General features: G+C 38.0%; 1 protein-coding gene across 3 annotated transcripts in view; it reads left to right on the top strand.

The window, feature by feature from the left end:
* STAU2 (staufen double-stranded RNA binding protein 2) overlaps positions 1 to 27029 on the top strand; it is a 141757-nt gene that overhangs the window by 71162 nt on the left and 43566 nt on the right. Inside the window, exons 12-13 of one of the 3 annotated variants that reach the window (XM_071737785.1) lie at positions 8392 to 8505; positions 10689 to 11522. The exons of 1 other annotated variant lie outside the window; for it this stretch is intronic. In XM_071737785.1, the coding sequence (XP_071593886.1) occupies positions 8392 to 8505; positions 10689 to 10775 (201 nt within the window). In that variant the 3' untranslated portion in view covers positions 10776 to 11522. Of the gene's footprint in view, positions 1 to 8391; positions 8506 to 10688; positions 11523 to 27029 lie in introns of those variants that run through there. One more of the 3 variants, XM_071737784.1, reaches the window with a different exon arrangement.

The following is a 27029-nucleotide window of genomic DNA, read 5'->3' as shown; positions in this document are numbered from 1 at the left end:
AGATGTAATTGTACTGTTGTCAGAGAGAGTGTATTTTCAAAGTCCTGCAGCTAAATAAATCAAAAGGTATGTTTTAGCAAGTCACCAGCTGAAGTCAATGAGAAAGAGTGTAATAAGTGCTAAAAACTAGAGTGTAGATGGAGATACTGTTCTGTCCTTGAATATATCAGCTGCAGAAAGGTTTGTCTGCATTGTCAGTTTGGGACTGGAATCTCAGCAAATGAGCCAGTAATGGGGAGCACAAAAATCTCATTGTTCATTCAAGAAAAAACACCACCACCAAAACTAATAGTTAAAGGAAGAATTTGAGTTAATAAGATTGGGCATCCTGGTATCATTAATGTAAAACAGATTTAAAGGCTATGTCAGAAAAAAAATTATGTCCTTGCTTCTTTGAAGTAGATCGTAGCTCCAAAAATCCCAGGAAAATAGGATATTAAAATATGAATGTGTTTTTAGAGTAATGTTAGATAATAGTTTAGAAATTAAGGTCTCAGGGCAAATACTGCTTTATCCACATTTGTGGTCACCTACATCACTCCTGTAACTCTACATATGTAGCTGTGCATCTAGTCCCTCACTCAGGTCACTGGAGATTTCTTTACCAGCAGGACTGACCAGGCTGCAAATATTGGTGAGATTATTCCAACACAGAAATGTACAGCCAGGTGATCAGATGATTCACCTTGATGTTAACACTGAAAGGGGAATAGGAATTAATGACATTTATATATAAAAATAGCTACTCATGAAGTCCCTTGAAGTAGGTTGAGATTGATTGTGTTGCTCTATATTTTCCGGACCTGCTTCTGCCAAACAAGCTGTGGAATTGGGCTTTTGGTTCTTCAGGTGCCTTGGGTCTTGGCCAGATTTACTGGCACTGCACCTGCTCATTGGTCAGATCAGTTTCTATAAAATGAAGTGTGGAATGCTGTGCTCTCTCCTCACTGAAAATACTGAAATCTGGCCTTTTGCAGCAGGGTTTTGTCTTCCTCTGTGTTTGTACTGTGCCATGCTCAATGGTCAGTATAATATTGTCAAGAGGAATGTTTGTCTCTGTAAACAGAGAGCAGTTAATGCTTGCTTCATTACCTTCTTAATGAAAAAGTGTACATGAAAACATATTTCCATTCATGCTATTGCCAGAAAGTTATTTCAAACCCCCCCAAAATTCCTCTTCCCAAATCAAATTCACCTCTCATCTCAGTCAGTTTTTCAGTGTGATCCCAAGACACAGGCTCTTCTGCAAATGCTCTGGACCAAGCCTTGGCCTCTGTATTTTATAAGCAGAACACAAGATCCCTGTGATGAAATAGGAGATACCAGGCTTGCCAGTTTTTAATATTTTCTTTTGACTGTGAAGTATAAAATTAATTTCAGCTCTTCTCCCTGAAAATGTGGTAGTTATCTGAATATTTCTGGGTGCATGGATCAGAGGCAAACAAGTTTATCTGTGAAAACTGTGTTAGGTATAACACATTATTGTGCAGTACTTTGCTGTGTTTTCTGAATAATTTATTTAATTTTTTACCTTTTTTTAAATTCTGGTTTTTGGGGAAAGATCACATTCAGTGTTTTAAGTCACTGGAATTAAACTACTCTCTATTATGGTTATGTCTGTGAATAGGTGCCTATTTTAGTAATAGGACAGAGTGATTGAGCAGAGTAGCAAGGTACTCATTAACGTAATCATGATTCCTTTAACAGAAAGCCATGTCCCATCTCCAGATTTCATTTTCCCTGTCAAACAGAAAGATCTTTTTGTTGAAAATATGCTTGCTCACTTTTACATGTGCACCATGGGAACTCTGTCCTTATACATACATACATGGGCTAAGGTTGACAGATTAAAGGTAAATAGTAAGGACCTTACTGTGTGTCACTGTGGTGACATCAGTGACACTTGCTAATTTTCTCTTGATTAGAACCAAGCATCAAATCCAGAAGTAGGATGGAGCTGGGTCTTCCTTGCTTGACTGAGCCAAACTTTCCAAATTTCCTGCATCGCTGAAGCAGGAGCTCTGGATTCAGGGAATAGTTAAATAGCATAAAAAAAATAAAATAATAAAAAAAAATGTACAGACTTCTTTGGCTCAGATGATAAACTTGTTTTGCATTTAGCAGATATTTGATGCGTTTACTTAGGGAACTGTATCAAGTAATTTTTTTCACTCTCATCTGTACCTCACAGATTTTTATAGATGCCAAGTGTCTGCCTTACTAGAGTCAGGAGTGGAAAATACCACCCCAGTAACCTGTGACAGTGCCTGTAGCCTGCTTGTTGCTGCCTGTTTAATTCAGTACAGCGCCGGTTTGTTTCTTAGTCTAAACTGCAGGGCTGTATTTTAATGAAGATTTAAGACGACAATGCAGCTGCTATTAACACTCTGTAAGAGAGTAGCATGTTGGAATTGCTCAAGATTTACTGCTGGACTGTCAGTCTTTAAGCTACTGAGTGTCTTTACCCTTCCATGCAGTAGCTACGGAGGAAACTTTGCCCACTGCTGGGAAGCAGACACAGCGATTAATGAACCCGAGGCGTGCTAATCAAACATATGTTTTCTTGACACAATGATTGTGTTATATATCACATCCGAATGTACAGGCCTTTATCTTTCCTTAATGATCTAGCAAGGGGGCTTTTTTTAAATGTGGGTGTTTTTCATGCACTCCTTAGATTTGTTCCACAGGGGGTGACCATTAAAAACATCTGACGGGCATGCAGTTAGCCAGCTCCCTGCTGAGATTAGTAAAATACTATATTTAGTAATAGCACTACATCAAGGAACTCCAGCATTGCAGGAAACAGTTTGATTCAATGCTCTTTTTCTGATTTTTTGAATTTTTTTTTTATCGTATGTCTTATTTTTTCATCTGGGACAATTTTATTCCTCTCAGCCTTGTTTTTTGTATTTACACTTCAACTTTTCTCAAAAGACTTTTGTCATAGAACTGGATTTATTTTTTTTTTTTTTTACTGTACTTCTGTTCTCGCAAACAAATATGCAGGTTGCAAGAATGCAGAGTGATATTCAGAATCTCTCTTAAGCTGTTCCATGTCTGAAAAGACTAATATATTATTTGTTAGGAAAGCTCCATTGATATTGCAAGGTCTTACACTCAAATACTGCACTGTAAAAGGTCCTAAAATTCACTTTGAGAAAATGGTTGATATGCTTATGGTTTTTATATTATTTTTATGCTTTGTATTTAGTTTATTTTCAATCCAGGAGTATCTGTTCACCAATAAATATGCATGAAACAGAGTGTCAAACAGAATTACTACCTTTTTTTTTAGTAGTTGACGTGGCTATAACAGTAGATGAACACCAAAAAGAGCAGTATGAAAAAGACAGGCATTTCAGTGGGAAGCTAAAGGAAGAAAAATATTTCATGAGACTCTTGTCTGTCAAAATTACTGCTTTGATATCTGCTTTTGGAGGCCACTCTGGTTTCCTTGTTGCTGTAAGTCCAGAGCAACCTATGGAAAATCTTGGAAATTATTCTGTAAATTCAGGACTGAAATGAGTGCTTTCCCTTTAAGGAGCAGATTTAAAGGAAGACCATCCTTTGTTCTAACAAAATAGCCTGGGCATGTCAATCCAGAAGATTTGTGCATTGCTGAACATAATGGCATTTTATTACCTAGTTTATTTCTGTCTAGCATTCTAAGACTCCCGCTGATGCTTTGACTCAGGGTAGTTTTTGGTTTGGAAACATGAACTCCAATGTCACAGATGACTTCTTTATTTTGTTAATCCATATTAATTTTTTTTAAGTTAATAAATGTTTAGGAAAGAAAGTGACCAGACAAGCTGTATTTCAGACTGTGAACAGCTAAGCAGCAGTGTACAGAAATAGTAGCCTTAATTTCTGCTCCTTCTCAGTCTCTTGTTAATGCAGAGTTAGCTCATTTCTAACAGTAGTTTAACGTGTTATGGTAAAACTTAACTACTGTGTAGTAGTATGAGAGGTCTCTTCCTTTCCTCAGTTGTGAATTGGTAAACTATAGCCCCAGTTCATGCAAAAGGACAGACGCTCAAAATGCAGATCTGCTCACTGAAGACCAGCAGACCACACTGTGCCTGAAGTTAGGGATATTGTATTATATGCAGAATAATGTATGCAGATTAAGTATGGCCATTATCTGAAATTGCATGTTGATCCAGTGGGCTAAAGTAGCTTAGTGCAAGACAAATCCCAGTGATATTTTTTGCAGTTTCTATCAGAACACTTGCACATAGGGAAGGGTATTATAGTAAAGCTAGATTTCAGAGACATCCTTATATAAATATGAAAGAAATGGGAGATTTGCTGCTTATGGAGCAGCATTATGATAGAAGTAACCTTAAATGTAATTTCTTACGTAGTTTTATACAGTGTAATTTAATTTTTCCATTATAGAGTAACATCTAAGGTTGAGAATTTTGGCTATGCTATTCCACATTCAATTGTAACATTGTAAACATTCATCTTATATCTTTCTTTTTGTGAAGCTATAAATGTCCATCAAAATATTTGCATCTCTTCAGTAATTTAAAATATTAAAAACAAGGGCCAAATTTCAACATAGTTTTCACATAGTTTCAGACCTTTGCATACTTTCTACATTAATACACCAGCTAGTAGTACCCCTCTATACATACTCATGCCATGCAGCTTGTTCCTGACTGAAGGAATCTGTGAAAAGGATATATGGTTGCATCTCCTGAGAGTATCAAACATGAGAGCATACATGTATGAGTAAATCCATGGCATGCGTTTGTGGAAAAAATGATTTCTGGCATTTGTTTCATTATTTTGATGTCCGGGATACACTTGGCATTTTACACATGGAGGTTTTGTGCCCTGCCCACAAAGCACCATGAAGTGCTGTGTTTGGGATTCCTGAGCTGGTTATACATGATTTATTTCAGGTACTCAGTGTGTGTCGTTACCCAAGAGAAAAGCTAGCAGTGCTGTATGCTTTTTCCAATAAATGAGCAGGCTTCTTCAGAGTTATTGCCAAGATCTTGTTGTTGTGGCACTGCTTTGTGCTGGCTAGATGTACCTTGGAGAAGAATTCCTTGTAAAGCACTCATAACAGTGTGAGGCTGCAGTCTTGCATTTTACTCAAAAACGTGCATAACCCTTACTATAGGCATCCCTATTCTGGCCATTATTTCCTAGCCAGATCCTACTGCTGTTCTAGAAAATCCCTGCTTATATGCTCTCCAAATAAAACATTCTGAATTTTATTGAGTGAAATATCGTTGCTGTTTAATGCTTAAAATGGAGCTAATTTGTGAGTGTCCCTTAATTACAAAAAAATCAAAGCCTGAAAATTAGGCTTGGGCATAGAAATTATTTTCATAACTCTTTTATTTTTACCTCCATAATAGATGGGGAGGGAAAATGACCAGTTGTGGTCAAGCCAGAGGCCTTAATGATGGGTTGTAGTCTCAGCACTTCCATTCACCCCTGCCAGTGCCAAGTGAATTTGGATGAATCATTTAATGTCTGTCCACAGAGTGTCCTTACCTGCCTAACAGACTTATTGCTGAGATGAGCTGGAGTTCAGCAGTCTTGACTCTTAAGGCACTGAAGAATTTTGCAAAGTATTAATGTCCTTGTGAATCTTAATAATGGCCACGTAATCACCACTGGAGCACTTGGCAAGCCCTCAGTCACCACTCCTTGATACTGAATCAAGTATTTGCTGTGCCTTCATGCTCCTCTACCTTAGATGATATGATATTCTTCAACCAGTTTTACAGAGGTTCAGGTTCCTCCCATGATTACTCATAGCAGCATGGACATGTAAACTGAAATATTTGCAACATACTGCTGGCCAAAAACCTCAAAGATAACTTGATAACTTTGCTTACTGCCATTGCTTTCTCAGAGCCTATTTTGGACATTCTGCTTAAATAGGTGAATGCCTGGCACCCTTGGTTGACAAAAAAACCTTCAGATTTTGGATCACAGGTCAAACTTGAAGAAAAAAGGAATAAAACAGAGAGTTTGAGAATGTAGCAGCTGGACTGATAAATAGCAAAACAGAATTACTGGGAAATTGTACATATGCATGCCAAGTGTAGAAGAAATCTGAATGTGTTTGCTGACTTCACATGTCTGCAGACTAGAGAGATTTGATGAATGGACAAAGTATTATTCTGTCCCCCACTCAAAATCCATTTGTTTGGGTTGTGTATCACTCTTTATATCATTGACATAGAAGGTGTTTATTACGGTTCTTCAGCTGAAGAGCTTGAACAGGTCAAGAGATGATTGGAGGGCTGTTAAGAAATAATGAAGTAATGGCCTTGGTATATTTAGATGAGGCCAAAAGTGCATCTTGAAATTTCCTTGGGAAAGCTAAGCCTAGAAAGATACCAGTATTGTGAATTTATTACAGTTTCAATGTGGACTCTAAAGAGGGTATGGATCTAAACTGCTACTGCAGATAAGAGTGTCATGTAATACTGTTCATAATTTTTCCACTGGCTATCTCTTTCAGCTTGTTAGCCTTGCATCATTCCAGTGGGTGTTAGTTAAGTGTAGCCTTATTTGTATTATTTTCATTAAAAATAAGGCTACAAACATGCTGTGCAGTTTAGAAAGTGCAGTTTTTCCATTTCTCCACATGTACTCCAAGACATGTACTTTTCTTGGTCGCTGGATTTCTCCCCTTTTGCTCTGTCATATTTGCAGTGCAGAACCATTTTCCTGAGCTTTTCTGCCCCATTCCTCCACATCTCATTCCCACAGCAGATACTCAGCAGAATGCCTGCCTTGCAACCAGATCCTACAGTTGTGGAAGCTCGATAAGTCCTTGTCATAACAGTAGAACTTCATTTTAGATTTGCAAGCCAAATTTCATACCTTCGTACCTCTTTCGATTAATCAAAGTTAAACCATTGTATATGTGAAGGGGCCTCTTGTGGTTTCTAAGTAAGTAGTATGGCTTTTCTGGCAGGGAGCCACAAGCAATTTTGTAGGCACATACATACCGTGGGGGTTGTGAGGAAGAGAGGCAGGGATAATCCAGAAAGCTTTAAGAAGGGCTGAGTGAAATCCGTATTTCTATACATAGCACAAGAAATTTGCATCCTGTCTCTTGCTTTTTGGCCACAGCCAAACTGTTTGGATGTGTTGTCAGCAAAGGGATTCTGAAATAGGGCACCGGCTTGGTTTTTCTCTCACTCAGTTTTGCACTGCTTTTGCTTCAGCTGAAGTATTCCCAGTTTGCACCTGTGGCAAGGAAGAGCTGGGCAAAGGGGATTTAATACGCACGGTGTACAATTAAGTATCATATACGTCACTAAATCATTTCCCCAGGAATAACTCCAATTCCTAGTTGTCTTAGAAATAATGAAGTTTAATTTTGTAGCCTAAATGTCAAGATGAGGCTTTATCATGTAGCTTTTGCCTGAGAGCTACCCAGCTGTAAATAGATACTAACATAAAAGGTCTGTCTCCAGCAGAGTTGATCTCTCTTTCCATTTCTGACAGGGGTCACATAGCCAATGTAAATTACCACCATAAACTGAATTCCACCTCTCCTGTGGAACAAAGTGCTTGATCTGCCTGCCTAGAAGCCAGGAGCTACTCAGAGAACTGTAATATTTCAACAGTTCAGCATGAGTGGCAACCTGTTCTTAATAATGAAACGCTGGCAACATATAATTTCATTTTGTCTCAACCTATTAAAATCCAGCCTTTCTTTAGGGGATTTAAGCACTATTTGAAGAGAACCCGAAGACAAGGAAAATAATTCAAGTAGAAGCAATATCTTCTCCTTCATTTCATGCAAGATTCAGGTTCAGCATGGACAAAGTGAAATCAGTAGGGAATTAGTTACTGTTAAGAAAGGATAGGCTAGACGTCTTAATTAGGATGTGAGTTCTCCATTTTATCTGTAATTTTGATTTAACTACAAAGTCGAATGCAAATCTGCAACATTAACCATGTAAAACAAAAAGTTAGTGTATTTCAGTAGAAATAGAATTACAGTTGAAAAATTTAAACTAATGTTGCCAAGTTTTTTTGAGGAAGAATGTTTTACATGAATGTTTTACAACTAAGCTACAAATCTAGGCTGGAAACAATAACTTGAAACTAATTCTTAGAACTGTGTAGATATAACAGCTTGGATGCTGTCTCAAAGGTCTGAGAAACTGAAGAACACTTGAAAAGAACTATCCAAAAGACATACCAGAAAACTTGGCCCCAGTTCAGTACGGTGACTACCTAGGATATTCTACACAATATTTGTCTTACATTAAAGATGAATTCAGTGTAAAGGTTTGGAATTCTTCTTACAAACGTATTGAAAAGGGGCAGTATTTTAGCTTGACTCCCTTGTGCAAACCTGGTGTTTAGCAGATTACGTATGTTATTCTGTTATAGGTACACTACAGTGATAGACAAAATGGCAAAGAGTGTATGACCTGTTTGACACTGTCTCCTGTGCAGATGACTTTCCAAGGTATCGGGAGCTCCATTGAAGCCAGCCATGACCAGGTATAATACCTTCACCCCACACTCTTGTAATTTTATTAATATCTAGTAAGAGCAGAATGTCAGCATTAGTAAATTTTAGACTTACTTACACATCTTGTGCTTTTCATATGGCATGTGCTTGTCACTGGGGTTTGCCTATCCTGCCATAGTAAAATCCTGGTTAGATCTAAAGAGTGACCTGAAAAGGAGACAAAGCTATGTTGCCTTTTTTGTGTGTTTTTAAAGACATATTAGGAAAGTTTGAAGAACTTGCTTTGGTTTTAAAGTTAGATGTAAATTTTCTGCAACGGTTATGTTTAGTTTTTTAAGTAAGTATCAGGTCTTGTCTGTCCTATTTCTACTATAAGTTTATGAGTAGCTGGAAACACAGGGATGAAGCCATCATCTCTAGCCATCATCTGTCACAAGAAACTGGCATTTGAGAGGGGAAAGGGATTTTTAATCAAATTGTGTAAAACTCCTATTTTGTTTGGCTGTTCTTAAGATATTTCCTTCAATCTTCTGGCAAAAAGCCAGGGGGAAAAAAAGAAAAACAACCAACCAAAGCTCAAATCACTCATCACCCTGCTGCTTCAAATAGGAACTGAGGGGGACTTCATTCTATTCTTCTTGTCCTCCAACACTCTTATGTATAAAAGCAAGACAAGACTTCGATACTCCAAAAATTTTAAAAGCAAAAAGAAGCCAAGTGGAAGAAAACTTTAAACCAGACCTTGCCCCTTTCAGATCTTCAGTAGATTGGAAAAAGCATCATTTTTATTTGCCTTCACAAGCCATCTTTATATTGTACAGTGTTCACATTTGCCATGCATTTTATCAGACTCTGTAAGATTCTCTAAGGAAAATGGAAAAGTCACCTGAAGAAACATCAGAATTAGTTACTCTTGGGGAAAGGGTTCAGACACTCTTAGACATATTTTAGGTTGGTGTTTGGTTTTTAATTGGAAGTTTCTAAGTTAGTGGTTAACATAAACTTAGCCCATTAGTTATGTACCTGGTAACATGAGGATACTTCCTGTCCTGAAGTGTTTGGTGTTTTATAGTAATGGAGAGGTGGAGAGCTGTGGAAGTCAGACCATACTGAGACAGACATAATCCATTTAGTTCCCATTTCACCCAGCAACTTGTTTATGCTGTTCTAAAGTCTCTCCATTTATCTTTCAGTAAAGATCACCTTCTGAAATGTAGTTATAACTCAAATACTTTATTTAGACTTTTCAGTGAATTTAAGGTGGTCCCTGTCAATTTGGTAACAAGAACATTCTGGGCTACGAGCCAGCTTGGCCTTTGTCTTAGCATTTATTTAGGCTGGAGTATGATATGTAAACAGAAAAAAAGACTTTGTAAGCAAAAAGCACATTTAAGCCATCGAAATAATTATATATTTAAGATGTATAAATGGAAAAGTGTTATTGATCCTGCAAAGTCAAGCACCTAGAAGTTAGGAAATTCCAGATTATGTGCAGCATGAGTTTGATCCCAAGTGAACCCATTCAGCACTCCAAACAGAACATCCTTCTGGGAGGGGAAAAAAAAGAAAGATCATAAAATTACATAGATGAAGATTATTTCATAGCATGCAGACGTGATGAAGCTAGAATTTTATAATCTCACTTCAATTTGAAGTTTAAAAGATGCTCATAGTTGATTTTAGTTACGTAATTTTCTGCGGGGTTCTTTAAATGGAAAGAAAAAAGGAAAGAAAAATGTTTTGTCATTGCATGATGGGTGGTTTCTGCATTACTGAGCCCACTTCAATTGTGAACAGATTTCATCTAAGCTGAGAGCAAAAGAAAATAATAATGTAAAAGCCAAGTGCCAACTGCTGGGTCACAAAATAAATCCATGTACTGGTCAGAAGTCAGAAAGTTCTGCTCATCCCCTTCCAAAGTATCAAAGGAATTCCACTTCTGGGGAAGTGGGATGCTACTGACTACTTGTGTTTGATGAGGGAGGTGGCAGGGCTGGATTGAAGCACTATTTGTCATCACCTAAATAAACAGAGAGAAATGAATCATTAACAAGCAAACAGAAAGCGCATCAAGTATTTTTCAGGCACTGGAAATAATTAATGACAAAATTAGAGCTCTTAATGGACCAGCTTAAAAGAAAAAACAACTTTTCTTTCTTGATCCTGTATGATTGGTATGATCTTGCTTGTTTTTCTACAATTTCCCTCACAGCAGGTTTATTGGATGCTCTTACTCTTCTTAAAAAATCAGGAGACAGAAAGGCTGAGCCTGTATCCAGCTGAACTTCCCATATTTTGAAGCTTCAAATGAAACAAGTGCATGATATCCATAGGCTTTAAAATTTAAATTCCAGGAACTCTTCTTAAACTTCTGTCATCTGTTTTGAGAAATCTCTTTTGTATTATATGATAATTAGGATGTGCTACTCACCTGAAAGCCTGTGGTTTCAATGAAGGCACGTTGATTTGTGTCAGCTCTGTGGCCTGGCATGGTTTGACATAATTTTTTTCACGTTCATCTAAGATATATATTGGATAATTTCTATTTTTTTAATGGAAAACCATCTGACTGAGGCTCTGGAATAGCTTGTGGGAAAGTGATGGCATTTGCTGTTTGAGATTATCCAATAAAAAAATAGGTTTATCACCGTATAGTGCCAGAAGAACCACAGCTGACCACATATCTTGATAAAAAAAAAAGAAACAAATAATTAAAAAAAAGACAAACATGTTTCCAGTGCCATCCTCAGTACCTTTTAAATTGGACTCGTCTGTTGTATATCCTTGTACTCACATCCAGTGGGAGATTTGTTGCTCAGCAGATACCAGTGTGTTTACAATACTAAATAAGTATTATCTTGTTTTTTAAATATGCCAGGACTTTATACAGCAGTTTTTCAAAAAAGTCACTTTCTCTTTTCCTGTACTCTGTAGAGAGTTTTCATTTTTACATTGGTTTAGCTCACGATTTTAAGGAGTTAATTTTTCCCCCCCACATACTTCATTTGAGTAATTTCAGATTAAAATAAATATTTATTACTGGTACACTAATTAGTGTGTATTTCAAATGTCTAATTGACAGGGTATATCTCCTTTGGTCATGAAGCAGTATTGTGGAAGCAAACACTAGTCTTTCATTTTTCTTTTGGCAAACAGTAAAAAAGAGAAACATTCCCAAAGTACCACTGCAGACCAGCCTGCCACATGTTTTGCTGGGTTTTGCATTCAAGTATGCCAACATCTTGAGTAGAAATCTCATGAGGTTTAAATTTTTTTTTTTTCCTGAATGATTTGGTTTTGTGTTTTTTGTTTCCCAATAGCTGAGTATAACTATAAATTTCTCCTTAATGGCTCCTCTTCTTTGGCTTTTTCTCAATAGACTTTAGCTACAAGCAGCTTTTAGTTAAAATGGTCACCACTCTCTTAGTGGCTTTTTCAAGTACACCTGAGTTTGTCCTTAATGCTAATGAATCCTGGTCTTTTTTTACCTTGCTGTGGGACTGGAGGCAACCTATTCACAGGGTTTATGATGGACTTTAGGCATACAGTGTGTAGCTGAGGAATGAATTGAATGTGGGTGATAAAAAATAACTGGAAGGAAGTCCAGGTAGCTGTTTTATTTGTGTAACTAAGAAAATTCAACATATGAGGAGTGGGAGACAGAAAAGGGGGAAAGTTCAACAATAGGAGGCTAGATAAGCCAAAATAGGTGGAATTGAGCAGAAAACTAAGGAAGTGCAGGGAAATAGAGCAATGAGTGCCTAAAGGCCATGGAAGTGGGATGACGAGGGGAACTTAGAGCTAAGTGGAAGAGTGTGCTCAAAAATCCCACCAAAATGAATAAAGAGATCTTATTCACCGCTTAATCTGAAAGTCTGACGAGAGTTCTGCCTGCTGCTGTTCTAAGTATGGAGCACTTGGTTGTTTGTTCCTGATACAAATAATTATCTTTCAGCTTTAGTGAACTGGGTTATATGAAAAGCTCTTTGAATGCTTGAGCACAGACATACCAAGACCTTTTAGTAAGAAGATGTAATGCTACCAGAGCAAACTATTGAAGGAAATTGAGATTTTAGTTTTCCCTAAAGAATCCTAGTCAATACCATAAAGCTGTTAGAGTTGGACTTCACTCAACACAAATTTTTGGGCCCACTCTAATGGTAACCAGGTTAAATTTGGCAGCCTCTGTCATACAAGATGGCCTGTGACATAGTTTCAGTCCAAGAAGTAAGGCTTCTGCTCCATGTTGAACAAGCCAGTGTCAAATTCAGCTTCTGTGTTCACATGTGTATTTTGAAAACTTGCAATGTTATCACCTTTGGTGGCTTTGTAATAATAGCTGGATTTTTGAATGCTTCAGTTCTAAGCAACTGTGGAGCTCTGCTTCAGGGATATTATAGCCCTGTGGTTGCCAGAGCTGTGAAAAAAACCCTGGGAAAACCATCTTGGGTGCATTCTTAAGATTTGCTGAACAACAGGCAAATTGAAAGTGTGAAAATGTTTTTTTTTTTTTTAATAAAATAGTTTAAAAATCAGTTCTGGTGCTGAGAAAGACCAGATTGGTCCTATTGTGAGATTTTTGAGTTCTTGCCATGGAGTACTCTGCCTCTACAACTGAATTTTTAAACACCAGTAACTTGATGTTCCTTGGGGGGTGACCAGTTCACTACTTAGATTTCAAGAGACACATCAAAGACCAGTGCATTTTCTTAAATTCTCATTATTTAATACTTTTTTCTGAATTTTGAAGCTTTATGCATTTATATGCATAGGTTTTGGAGCTGGCAATGCTGCCTGTTTGTTTATTGCTGACTTCTACTGTTTACTGCACCCAGTAGTCCCAGTGAAGAGTGCTGTAAAGTGGTGGCAATGCATCCTTTGTATTTGTATCTTGAGTCTGTGCTTTCTATATCCCCTCCATAATATTTTTGTTATATATAAGGACATGTTTTTAGAACTCCTATATATTGCAATGCATATAATAATAGAATATTTCTATTTTCTAGGACAGATAGCAATTATGTAAGGTTATATATAAGTCTACCACTAGTCTCACATTTATTTCCAAGTATAAAAATAGCTGGAAATAGAATCAGGGGCAGAAATTGTAGAAGTGGGAAAGCTACTGATGAGACAGACTAGCTAAAAGAGTCCAGCAAAGAGGGGCTGTACAGAAAGGAAGAAGCCATGCTCAGCAGTTTCAGAAATCTCTGATGGAAAGCTTGACAAACAGCAGTGACAAGCAAACTGCAATTTGTATGCAGCAAACCATCATTGTTGCTCCACAAACAGGCATTTCTGGGAGGGTTTGAGGGATTGTGGTGGTGCCCAGAGGCGAGGCCCTCCTGTCACTTGGGTACAGCAAAGGTGGAAATAGTTCTCTAGGGACAAGAAGACCTCAGAGGTGGTAGACAAGCTTGAGAGGAGTTGCTTGGAGCACTGAAACTTAAGGTTTAAGAAGAACTTTACCCTGTAATAGCAAATAACTAACACATATGAAGGCCCACATCTTTGTTATGGTCTGGGTATTTTTTGTAGACCTTGCTCAGAAGGCAGCATCTAGACACTGGGCAGTAAATTAATTCCTGCTTAAAATTAATTTTGTTCTGAGGGAAAATTAGTATTTTCTAGATATTCAGATGGACTTTACAGTGGGTATTTGTGTCCTGGACACAGCCAAAAATTAAGAAAGTGTTAGAATTTTCTTTAAAAAAACCCATGTATTCGTCCTTTTTGTAGCTGATGTTACATGGTTCACATCTCAGCTCATTTCTGTGTGATACATTGTAAATGCAGTTCTCATTTCTTGGGGTGGCTTCAATAAAATGAGAAAACTTTACTGTGATTTAGTAAAAAATCTTCTAGGAGTTTCCCCACAGCTTAGGAATTCCATCACAGCCCCTTCAGCATCTGGACTCTTGTAAAAACATCTCATACAATGCAGTGTCCTCCTGTCCCTGTGATCTGGATGGCTGCTGCCTTCTTCTTGACAGCTCTGTTACCTCCAGGATGGGTCAGCCATGGCCACAGCTGAGTTGCTGGTGCTCAGAAAGAGGCTGTTCATGTGGGGCAGAAATATAAACTGCTTTTGATATATATAGCACCACGCTTCACCCTCCTCTTTTGTCGGGAAAGTTATACCTCTTAGGGTGATGTTGCCATCAGGCATCAGTCCCACCAGGTTGTAGTGAGGCTTACTACCCGGTTGCCTGCTATTTGGTGCTTTTTCCTCATCTGCTTTGCTCCCCATAACCGTGAGTGGAAGCCTTGGTACATTCTCTCCACATTCTTCATCTTCTGTTTCACATTATCTCAGTCTGGGTGTACGTGACAGAACATTTGCTTTTCCCTGGCAGCTACTGAAGTTTTCCTTGATGAGCTCAAGATCATTTGTATTTGCTCAGGATGTGTAATCTTTCAATTAACTGCCGAATGGGAACAGAATGTAAACCAAGGCACAGCTATCTCCCTGCCAGACCCTTTCAGTGCTCTCATTCAGGGCTTCCTGAGCAGCTTCCCAACGTGACTGCCTCTTGCTGAAGATGAAGAATGGGATTTGTCAGTGCTCTGTGTACGCATGTTTGTTTACACAGTTATGTCAGCAGGGTATGAAATGCTACTGTTGCAGTCTCTGGGTATCTTGGCATGTAAATGGTGACTAACGAAGACCAGGTATGTTCTGGGGACTGTTTCCTTCTCCATTTGAAAGAAGAAATTAAAAAAATAAAAAAAAATAAAAGTGACATTTCCTGATGACTGCTATTGGTGAGGTTTCACAAGAGTGGTGAGGCTCACCGAATCATGGAATGGTTGAAGACAGATGGGACCTTGTGTGGCTCAAGCAGGGCCACATACAGCAGGCTGCCCAGGACTGAGTCCAGATGGTTTTGAGTATCTTCAAGGTGGGAGCCTCTACTTTGATTTTCCTCTCATTGATTTTATTTTCAGTCCAGAAACTAACCCAAGGTTTTAGCGAGCTAAGTGAGTTGAACTGACCCACTGGGGCTTAGATGAGTACCAAAGCTGAAACAAGAGAGACATGAGGACTGCACAGCCAAGAGCAGATGAAGGACCATCCCCTTCCACAGCAGTAACCTACTAGACCTTGTAAAATGTCATTTGAAGAGGATGAGGCAAAAGTTAATTGTACAGAAAAGTTATTTACTTGTAGAAATGTCTGACTTGCTTAGTACCCCTAAATCTGTCCAGCGTGCAGTAGCATGATCTGGCATAAAGAAGAGAACAGGAATGCACACAGAAGGAGGGAGGAAGAGCACAATCACAGCAGCCCTGACCTAAAGAAGTTAAGTTGTTTTGGAACTGCACCCTTAGTAGTTGCTTGTGTTAAAATACCTTAGCAAGCTTTCAGTGCAGTGTAGCATGTGGAACTGAAAAGAAAAGCATTAACAACATGCAGTGAGCCAACCTTCCATGGACCACAGGCCAGCTGCTTGCTAACCTTAGTATGCAATCTGTTTCTGGTTTGGTTTGTTTTGCTGTTACTTTAGGCTCAGCTGGCCAATGGTGAGATGTAAAAATCTTGAATTTTCTTGCTGCTGTGGCTTGTTGGAGAAGGGAAGAAGCTTAAAAGATGCTGGAGAAGTTTGGAAAAGCTAAAAGTATCAGTTACTTTTCTGCCTTGTCACACTGCAGTAGGAGATTCAGCCCACTTGCAGTATCAAGAAATCTAACAGCTTTTTTCCCTGGCATGGAAAAACAGGGGGAAGACAAGAGAGGTAACTTCTTCTCCTACTCAACAGTTAAAAATGGATAGACATACACCTACTAGACAAAACTTTGAGACACAGAGGGAGCCAAAATTTAAGTGGAAGGAAGGACACCCTCCCCTAGTAGCTTGTCTTGCAGTTGGGATTGGCAAGGGTCTGGATTTTTCATCTTGACCCCTGACAGGCAGCATTTTTATTTTAATAGTTACGTTCATTTTAATTACAAAGACTGGTACAGCTTTTCAAACATTATGGATTAAAACTCAGTCAAAACCCAGTTGCCTAATTTATAGACACCTGCCATTTTAGACAAAAAAAGCTATTAGCAAAATATACACTCAACTTTGTTGCTCACCTGGTGCTTGCCAGTGTTATTCTGTGCCATTTTCCACATGTTAATCAAAGTAATGCTGTCTGTTTGTTGACATGTGTTTAATCACTTGTCATTCAGTAAGGCTGCCTAACACTCTAATTATATAATTGCCATCTAAATACGTTTCCTTAACAATTCTACAAGACAAAATAATGATTTACACATGTTGCATCTGAAGAACTGTGCTTTTGCCAAAACTCTATTTGCCACCTAATTTTTCCACGTCTCTTGAAATCGTATTACATGGCTGGCATTGAACATTCACCTGGTACAAATGAAAGTTCATAGTTTTTTTGTTTGCTTAATCATCCTATCACCCCTGGATCTACACAGTGCAAGTAGAAACTAAATTTGACATTCTAGACGTTCTCATTTCAAAGAAGCCAGGATCTCATAGTAAAGGTCCTGACAATAGACTTAAAGGGAAAGGTAGGAGGTGTGGTGGTTGCAGACAGAGGTTGGATTTTATACATAATTACAGGGGAAGAGCCAAGCTAATGTACTGTGAAATACGGGGGGGGGGGGGGATAACAAAGCTGAGCACTCCTCTCTGTCACCAAATTTCAGCAGATTGCTACATTTTTCATCTGACTATCTGCTCGGAGTGTAAGCATCTTGTCCTTTTTGAGACAGGTCTGCAGTACATAACCAGCACTGGTGGTGAGCTGGTCTAAGCATTTCTCCAAACTTGGACTGCCTTCCAGCACCACATTCCCATGGCAAACTCCTCTCACCTGTTGACTCTGCATGACTTAGGTACTCACCTGTATGTAGTTTGGCCCCTGTTTTCAGTGCTGAAGCACTGTTCTGTTGTAGGCAAACTCATGTCTGTTCTGGGCAGAGGTGGGATTACCAGAGGAACAAAGGAACAATTCTGTCAGGTAACGAAAATAGTCTAAAAGTAGTCATGCACGCATGCTCAGTGCAGATTGTGGCAAGTTCCTTTAAAATTTAAAGTTCATTTTTAGGTGTTGCTCTCTTACCTATGCTACCTGTACCATGAATTGGTACATTAAAGGTCTGGGTCTCTGCTGAGAGTGAGCAAGTTGTGGAGTTATGTTTAGCATCACTAGGATTAAGCTCAATTCCTAGGGAGCAATGGTGGGACAACATCCTGCTTTCCTCCTCAGATTTTTTTAAATACCCCATCAGGAAAAAGCTGAAGATTACCACAGCTTGATTACTCATGGTTTACCTAAGAAAATTATTCAACTTTCCTGTTTTACATGATTGCCATTGATACCCTGATGGAAAGTGTCAGACATCTCCAAGCAAAAGTGTTTGTATTCTTTTCTAGAACTAATTTAATATAGCATCCAAGTCCCTATCTTGTCTTCTAAATTAATTTCACATAACAGGTTTTTGTGGGTTTCTCACAGTTTTAACACTGGGTTTCTCAGATCATCGAGTCATAACATCCCCCTGTTTGAGGAAGGACACACCAATGAACCTTCTTTTCTAAGCATAAAATGTGCAATATCCTCACTTGATACAGGAGTCCCTGCATCCCCAGAAGCTCCACGTGTACTTGTGTCCTCCATTTCCCAGCCCTTGCAGGCTGTCTCTGTTCCAATACTAATGCTTCATTCCAGCAAGATCCTTCACATATGCTAAATCTAAGACTGCTTCCAAGTAATTCACTCTCTCAAGGATCCAGGACTTGAGATAATAAACACAAAAATGGAGGTATCAAACAAAACCAAAACAGTGAACTCTTAAGTTAAACTTCAAATTTTATACACATTTCTTCATATCCATTCTTTCTCTTTCCCATCATTAGAGAGACTGTGAGACCTAGTTTTCCACGGATCCTTACGGCTGTACAAATAATTGATTTTACAGTCCAAAATCTCCTCTCATCCTTCATCCCCTCAAAACATCAGTTAAAACTGGTCCAAAATAAAGAAGAAAATGCTTCTGGAAAAAAAAAAAAATTGTACTTGGGCCTTTGTAGTGAAACTAGGAAAATTACCAAGGCTCACAAAACTGAGCTGAACTGTTAAAGGTGATGTTAAAGGTAAAAGGTGATGTTAGAGGTGATGTTAAAGGTAAAATTTACCTGCCCAGTGGTTTAGGCACTTATGCAAGATGCAAATTTTATTCTATACCTGTCCCCGCAGCAGCATGATTCCTCTGCAGGAACCCTCTTCATGGTAAAGAGCAGTACAGCTGGGTGGCCATAGGAACACAAAATGGTAACCACCAAGTTGTCATCTTTGTTCAAAAAGTGTGCATGGCAGATATATGTGAGCACAAAAGTTTGGGAGAATTCTCATTTTGCAACACCCCACAAGATGGCAGTTAGGGCATTGTTCTGAGAGGTGAAAGGAAGGATTTGAATCCTCCTGGGAATCAAAGAACCTCAGAGTATGACTGCCCACAGTCCAGTTTCGACCATCAAGTGGATCTTGGTTTTCCCTACAAATGGCTGAATCTAAGGAAACAGGAAGAGATCACTTCAAAGTTTCTGAAGTTACTTACATCTGAAATTGCAGAATACCTGTGCCAACTCTGGGCGTGTATTTAGCCAATACAAATGTGCATTTTCCAATGTACAGGTATTTTTTAGGGAGAATAAGCTTCCCTTGCTCTACAGTGAGCCCCATCCCTGCCACCCGTACACATCCAGCTGGTGGCGACATTGTTCAACCCTCCCAGCCATGTGCTCCTCAGGGGTGGCATTTGCCACATGGACCCCAAGCAGGGCCAGCCAGGTCAGGCTACAGAGGCAATTTTAGGTAAGTCATGTTCTGCTGGGGTGACCCTGTTCCTCAGCAGTTTCAAGAAAGGTGTCTCCTTACTGCCTTGTATAATTCTTCTAAGCATAACCTGCAGACAAAACTTCCAGCCTTCAGCTCTTCAGATGTCTGTAGAAAAGCTTTGTATTTGTTTCAGGGTTTTTAAAACTTGGTTACTCTCATAAAGGATATCTTGGCATGCATTTGTACCTCTGCTGTTGCTGAGTCATTGGCAGCTTGATAAAGTAAGATGAGGGCCAAAGTCTCAATTCCCTGTATGCTGATAGCAGCGGGGATCTGAGCAGTCCCTGCATCATGGCTCAGCTGTTTACACCTTTTTCTGATACTGGCTACAAGGCTCATCCCAGTAGCAGAAGTATTTTAGCTGGCTTGTGAAATCCTAGAAAGCCTGTTTAGCCATTATTTCCAAACGTCAGACTAGTTCCTAAATATTTCATACTTTAACATTGGTTTGAGTAAGTGGGGTATTTTTTTTTCTAGCAAAACATGCTGGATGAAATTATCAATTGAGGAGATTTCTATGTTGATGTATTTGATTCAATACCCCATTGTCATTTCTGTGAAGTGGTACAATAATACACTGCTAGTCATTTAGGGGACAGCTGGGCTTCCCGGGGTGCCTTGGTTCATCAGGGCAGATAATTCTGCAGGACCTGGGGTGTGATTCTGGAGTGTGCCAGAAAATAGGATCCTTCTTTCGAATTAAATAACAAATAAACAGGGATCAGCATGTAGAAAGTTTTCTTGTCATCATATGTCTGTCCATACTTGTGAGGGGAATAATAGCAAAGAATAAAAATGGGAAAAGAGTGTTTCATATAATTTTCTAAGCAGCAAGATAGTTAAGCAAGAAGATTCTGGTTTGAGAAGGAGTTAAAAAGTGAAAAGGAGACACCAAACATTGGCTTGACCCAAAAATGCTTGAAGCTGCCTTTGCCCTTGCAGAACAAAAACATTAGCGCAAAAGTCTGACAGGCTGGCAAACACAATTTAGGCATGTCAAGCTCCTTTGAGAAAAACTGCAAAAATGTAGAAGTTTTTTGGACCTCATTTAAATAAACTGATCTTGTGGTGTTTTTTGGAACTCTCCTGGTAGGCAACACTTAAACCCCTTTTGATCAAATAGCCTTTCTCAGGCAATTACACATTCTTAATTTAGAGGCCACTTCAAATGATTTCTTGTTACCTTCATTTGGCAAGGGCTACAATGCTACAGTTTTCTGATCCTTTTAAAAAAGGCAAACAGGGAGAGTTTACACAATATAAGTTCTTTTTTTATTCTCAAATTAATTATTTTCAAATATCTCACAGATTACATCAGTTTCTTACTTGCATTCATGTTGCAAGATGGCGACTATTGTATATGACCAGTGATGCATTAAATTAGTTGTTTACATTATAAAATCTAAACATATTAGAATCTTTTGTGTTTGTCTTCAAAGATTCCTATTCTAATAAAGCTTTCTGAAACAAGTAAGGTTGTCTTTTTGTTTAGTTAATGCATCAGTGGAGAACCTAAAGATTTGTAGCCTCTAGCCATCCCTGTCTGTGTTTAGTAGAGTGTAAGGAAATTGTGTTTGAGACAATTTTCATTTAGAAGGGAAAGTTGTGCTTCTAAATTAATCATTTTGCACTTGGAAAAGGTAACACCTGAGCCAAATGTAGATGGCAAGAGTTGAAATTCATCCTCTTTTCCCAAAGACTCTGTTTTGCTGCAGCTTTTAATCAGAGTGAAAGCAGTCTGTAGATTGTACTGACAAATACAAATTTTGGCTGCGTTCTTGCTGTTTCTCATGGGTGTTTGTATCTCTTCAGGTGAAAGTTTTTCAGAGGTTTAAGTGATACGAGACCAATGCTCAGGATCAAATAGTATCTGGGATTTTAAAGAAACTGCAATTCGAACTCTGAGTTTAGCTCTTTAACAAAGGTTTGAAAGAGAGAGATAATGAAAAAAAAAAAAAACAAAACCAAAAACCCCAAAGCTAACAGCTTTAATATGGCTGGAGCTGCTCTGTGCAAATAACTCACTGTGAGGGAAGTTCATAAGTAAGTTTCTAGCAGCAAAAGAGCTTCTTGAAGAGTCAGATGAGGAGGATGTCTCTTTCCCCTCAACAGAGCCTTTTAAAGTGCAATATGTCCTCATTCTTCAGCTAGAGAAAAAAACATCTTTAATACACTTTTTTGGTCATAGTGCATCTGCCTTAGGAATCTGTGTTTTAATATGTTTAGACATGCATCTTCCTATCTTAACAGTGTTGGCAAGCCATGAGTAAACATCAGGATTTTATTTACCTGTCAAAAACCAAAATATTAAGCCAATGACTAAATAAAATTGTCACGGTTATACTTTATATCAATGAAAGTCACTGAAAGGAAGAGTAGCAAGCTAACTGTTGCCTAAGGAAGCAGATTATTTTCTGTGTACAAGATATGCCTCTTAGAAAAGAAGCCAAGAGCTCTTCATATCTAAATATTCTCTAGAACACACAGCAATATAACAAGCACTGAGTTATAGTCAGACTTGGGAAATGTGACAAAATAAGCAGTGGAATGAAGAGAACAGTACTGAAACCAGTTGGGAAAACAGGAAGTATAGAATTAGATGAAATTATGGAATATCTTAAGGAACATCTTGTTTCTGATCATGACTAAACAGTGAGAAAAGTGATAAGGAATAAGCAGGCTATTTCCAATAAACCTTCAACTTTAGACAGAAAAGCTAAGTGACTAAAAGGTCCTGCAGCTTGTTTTGATTTAATAAAAATAGTAGCACTCCTGATATCTGAAAAGTTTTAATAAAGTTAAAGGTTAATCATGAACCTTCAAAAGTAATGTGGACTGTGATCCAAATCCTTGAGAGAAAAAATTAAAGGCTGCATTTCAAATATTCTAATTCTGGACTTCTGATTTCATGGAATCTCTGAAACACAATCACACTAATAACTGATGTTCCTACAGTTAGTTTTTAATGTCCAAACTGCACAAAAGCTGCAGTTTCCAGACATATCACAATTATTATAGTAGAATAATCAGTAATTTTTAACTCCCTTTTGCTCTATTTTCTTTTAATTATTATAGCTGGCATTTGCATGCCCATTTTCTCCTGCTGGACAAAAGTGACCAAAGAAGAAAATTTTTTTCATGGTTTTAGAAAAAGAGGTGGAGGGAAGCATAGAAAAGTAAAGGGTTGTTGTTGGAATCACAGGAATTCATGGCCCATGTCTTGAGAACAAATACATGTGCAGGGTTGTATCCTGAGTAGCCAGAGTGTCTCTTAAATCTTCTTTTGGGTAATGCTTCTTACTTCTCTCTCCTAGACCTCCCTTCTAAAGCCTTTTTCTAGATAACAAATAATTCCACAATTGGGAGGGCAGCAGCCCAGGATATCAGAGACTGGTATTTGATAGTTTGAGCAGGAGTGCAGTTTTGACAGATAAAATCTTTATCAAATGGAAGAGGACTCCAGAGTGTGTGTTAAGTACTTCTGCATTCCTGGTCACATTTTCCATTTCAAGTAGAAATTAGAAAGTAAGCCCAGTTGCCAGCTAAGGGTGGTGTAACCGGGTGACACGCTTTGGTTTCCATTACATGAAGAAGTCAGAAGGGTCCTTTCAGGTCTTGAAATGGACACTGCCACTAAACTGCAGTGGTGCTGAGAACTTGCTAAAGTTTTGCTTCAGAGTTTGTAACTGAAGTTTCCATTACATTCCTTGTCTGGCAAAACAAAGTAAAAAATTCAGTATCGTTCTTACCCTACTGTAGTCTGAGAGAAGTTGTGTGCCTTCTTGTTTGATCTTCCTCTGCCTTTTACAAGGTCTTGTTTTTGTCTTTGTCTATTTATTAATTTTGAAATGTCTCCCTACACATCCCTCCCATTATAGGCACTGCAGGTCCAGTGTCAGGTTACCCACATCTCTCAAATGCATAGTGCTTTTTAGGCTTCAAATACAGGAAAGATTTTACATACCTTATTCTCATTTTTCAGAACCATCTAATCAGTCAATTTACCTTTTAAACTTTGGAGCTTAGAGCTAAGCATGGTCAAGTTCTAGAATATCAATTCCGTCTTTACTGGTAATAACACTTTCCTATTTTTTTTACATCATTCTGACTATATGTCTTGGAGTTTTATGTTGTAGCCTTTGCATTTTTTTTGCTAGTGTAGTTTGTTCCACTTTTAAATTTTGTCCTTTTTTTCTGGAATAGATGAGCTACATCTGAATGAGTTGGAACTTGCCTCATTGCAGATTACCTGTTGAAAGTTCCATTTTTACATTGATTGCATGTCAAAATTAGGAGCTTGCTCCAAAATAACTACTTTTTATCAGTTCTTGCTCTTTGCTGGGGAAAAAGCAGAGAATGCAGAAAGAATGCATCTGTGTTAAAAGCAGGTCTTTACATACAGAAAACAAGATTCAGGTGCTCTTTCACTATTTCATGGGTTGCATTCTTTGAGTAAAGCTCAAAATATTAATACGTTGATATGATTAGGATGCTTTTGATGACTGTGGTCTGAATGAGGCTGGGCTACTGTTCAGAATCAGTAAATCAGTGCCAGGCAAGTTTCATAAATAAATGTCATTAAAGGTTGCATTTGCTGAGGATGTATTTGTGTTCTGTAAATAATCATCCAATGAGTTATTTTCTTAATATCCTTACATATTATAAAAAAATTACAGAGAAAATAAATCTTTAAAAATTCAAGTCTTCTTTTTACAAAGGCACAGGAAGAAACTTATATCTGAGCAGTCCTGTTGAGACCAATTGATTAATCCAGTTTTAGGTCAAAATGCTTTTACAATGTTAAATAAAATGATGTTAAGACTATGAACTGGAACAAAATTCTTACAAATTACCTCAGAGAAAAAAAACCCCACAACATACTGACATGCTGCCTATACAACAGAAAGCACTGATGTATTTCATGTTCACTCCTAAAGAAATTACAAAAAATTATACATCAAATTACAAAGCACTTACACAAGTAGTTAAAATTAACTCACAGGGATTACTTGTATGTAAAGTCCCTCAGTTACACAGCATTTTAAAGGTCTGGCCTAGACTATATGCATCTATCAACATACTTAAAGCAACTTGTAACTGTGGTGTATCCATCCTGTATAAATTAATAATCTGTGTATACATCAGGCATACAATCAAATTATATTTCACATTTGAAATATATTTAAAATATTTTCTTTATATAAATTTCTCCAGTACCATGTTTTTTCTGCTGAAATCTGAGATTGTCTTTTTAATTGTGTAGTGTTGTGTTTCAGTAATTCAAGTCACAGTGCAGGTGGTACATGCAGTTTACTGATGTTAGAGATAGTATTTAAACAACTCCATGCTCAGAGGTAGAATATCAGAAGTTTTTAAATTGATGGTGACAGGAACTGGTGCTGCACTTTCATGTTATCCAACAATGTGGAAGAATTTCGACATACAGCTGGAATGGTCAAACTGCACCAGTTTTACTGTCTAACTTAATTTGACCTAAATTTCAAAGGTATTTGGAAATTATTAAGTTATATGCTACATTTGGAGAGTTTACCTTCCTTAGGGAACTCTTTTATGAAGTCTGATACAAGGGGGGCTTATGATCTCAAAACATTGCATAAAGCTGATATATTTTTTGATAAATCTCCTTTTATGTTTAATTTGTGAGTCATGCAGAAGCTGATGTTTCTAAAGGAGCTGTTACTATATAAGAGAAGCCTGTTGCTGCTTACCTGCCCATATTATTTTACAAACATATTTCTTCCCCTGTTGCAGGAAGAGACTGGCCTGAAAATACAAAAGATTACTTCAGCTCATCAGTAATTTATGTAGACATAATATGTAAAACTGGAAAACAAGGGAAAAAAGAGGAATCCCAGAGTACTTTGGTGATACAAAGTTGGTTATAATTCACACCATAAATGATATAATTTGAGCAAGCTCAGTAAATGTTGTAGGATGTTTACAGGCTTATTGCTTTTTGACAGAACAAGCAAGAAAAATTTCTCGGGATCTGTTTCCTTTGTTTCTTAATACTGATGTGCTTCAGAGAGCATAGCTGTAAGCACAGAGGTAAAGGTTTTTTTTTATAGGGTAAAAAATGCATGTAATTTAAACTTTTTGCTGAATACTTGCATTTCTTTAGGATTCTGACAGCTGTGACCCATAGGACTTGTTTCACTTTTGTAGTTACATGTATGTATGAGTCATATAAAAGAAATGAGGATTTCAAAACTTCACAAAATTAATTTAATTACAAAAAATGCTGTAAAAACTCACGATTGAAAGCTAGTTATAAAAAAAATAATAATTTTTAAGTGGCTTCCTGGGGTTTTAATTTAAACCTTTTATTTTTTTATTGAGTTAACACGAAACATTTCCCTACATTTTCATTTCTAGTAAGAGCTTTTCTGTCAGCCGTGCCTTCTTCTGTCCAAGCACCAAGTGCTTGCTGCAGAGGGACTGACAAGGAGTAGTCCCCCAGTATATCAGCATTTCATAATTATCTGACAAAAAGCAGACGATGGTTTGGTGTTTGCCATGCTTATCTGCAGCAATAACAAAGGATTAAATGCTTCCTTGCTCCCGTGCTACAGTTCTCATACTTTCCCTGCTGGCTCACATGGGCGAGTTTGTACCGAGGGGACAATTTGGGAAGGACTGGAGGAGGGGGCTGCTTGTTCAGCAATCACTGCACATCCCACCTAGGCAAACCCAGCGCCCTGTGCCGGAGCAATATCTGTAAAACCAGGAGCCTGTGGGGGGAAGGATTATGGGGTGTGATTGAGACACCTGTTGAGAAAATAGGCAACTATTGACAAGTCTGATTCATGACTGAGTGACTGCTCTGCGAGTCTTCACATGATCCCCACCGAGAGCCAGCCCCGACCGCCTGCTAAACAAGGGCTGTTTGAAGTTTCTTTTTAACATTTCCAAGACGTTAATTCAGCAGGACATCTCCACTGGGGTTCTCGATGTCACCAAATCAGCAGCTGTTGAAATCCATTCACTTCAGCATGAAATGTTTGCATAAGTTTTTTTCTTTTTTTCTTTTATTTGTGACAACAGCAAAGTAAATAAAACCCTAAAAAATCCCGCACTGCTCAACTGGTATATGTGTGAGAACAGCTTCTGGTCACAATTGTGGCTGCTAAGGCAAAAAGTTTATTTGTAGAGAACAATGACAATCGGAGTAGTTTATTATGATACACAAAAAAATACTGATTTTAATAGACGTTTCTGTGACATTTTTCCAGTGTAAACATTCGCTTAATTTTTGTGCCAGCTGTCAGACTTGTGTGAAAAGCATTCTGAAATGGAATTGTCTTTGTTTTTCAATTCCAAAAAAAATCTTAAAAGCCTGAAAGCAAATGTTTCCTATTTTTTTCAGTTAGTAAATGAAACACTGTTTCTTGGGTAGGAAAACATTTCTATCTGACTCACATTTCCCTGAGAAAACAGCTTGTATCATAGAATTAGTTTAGTTTGAAGGGGAAACAGAACAAGGCAAGACATGTAAACATATTACAAAGCTCACTTTGATATTTAAATGCTTTTTTTTTTTTTTTTTCCTTTTCCTGGCCATCTGAAAAAAGGTGTGGTGAATGTAGTCAATGGTAAATAGAAGCTCTGTATTTTCAGTCAGCTTCATTGTTAAACCCGAGAACTGCTGACCACATATGAAGACTCCCCGT

This window comes from Heliangelus exortis, chromosome 2 (assembly GCF_036169615.1).
Source record: "Heliangelus exortis chromosome 2, bHelExo1.hap1, whole genome shotgun sequence".
In the NCBI taxonomy this organism is placed as follows: Eukaryota; Metazoa; Chordata; class Aves; order Apodiformes; family Trochilidae; genus Heliangelus; species Heliangelus exortis.
This window is presented reverse-complemented; position numbering and strand designations above follow the sequence as displayed.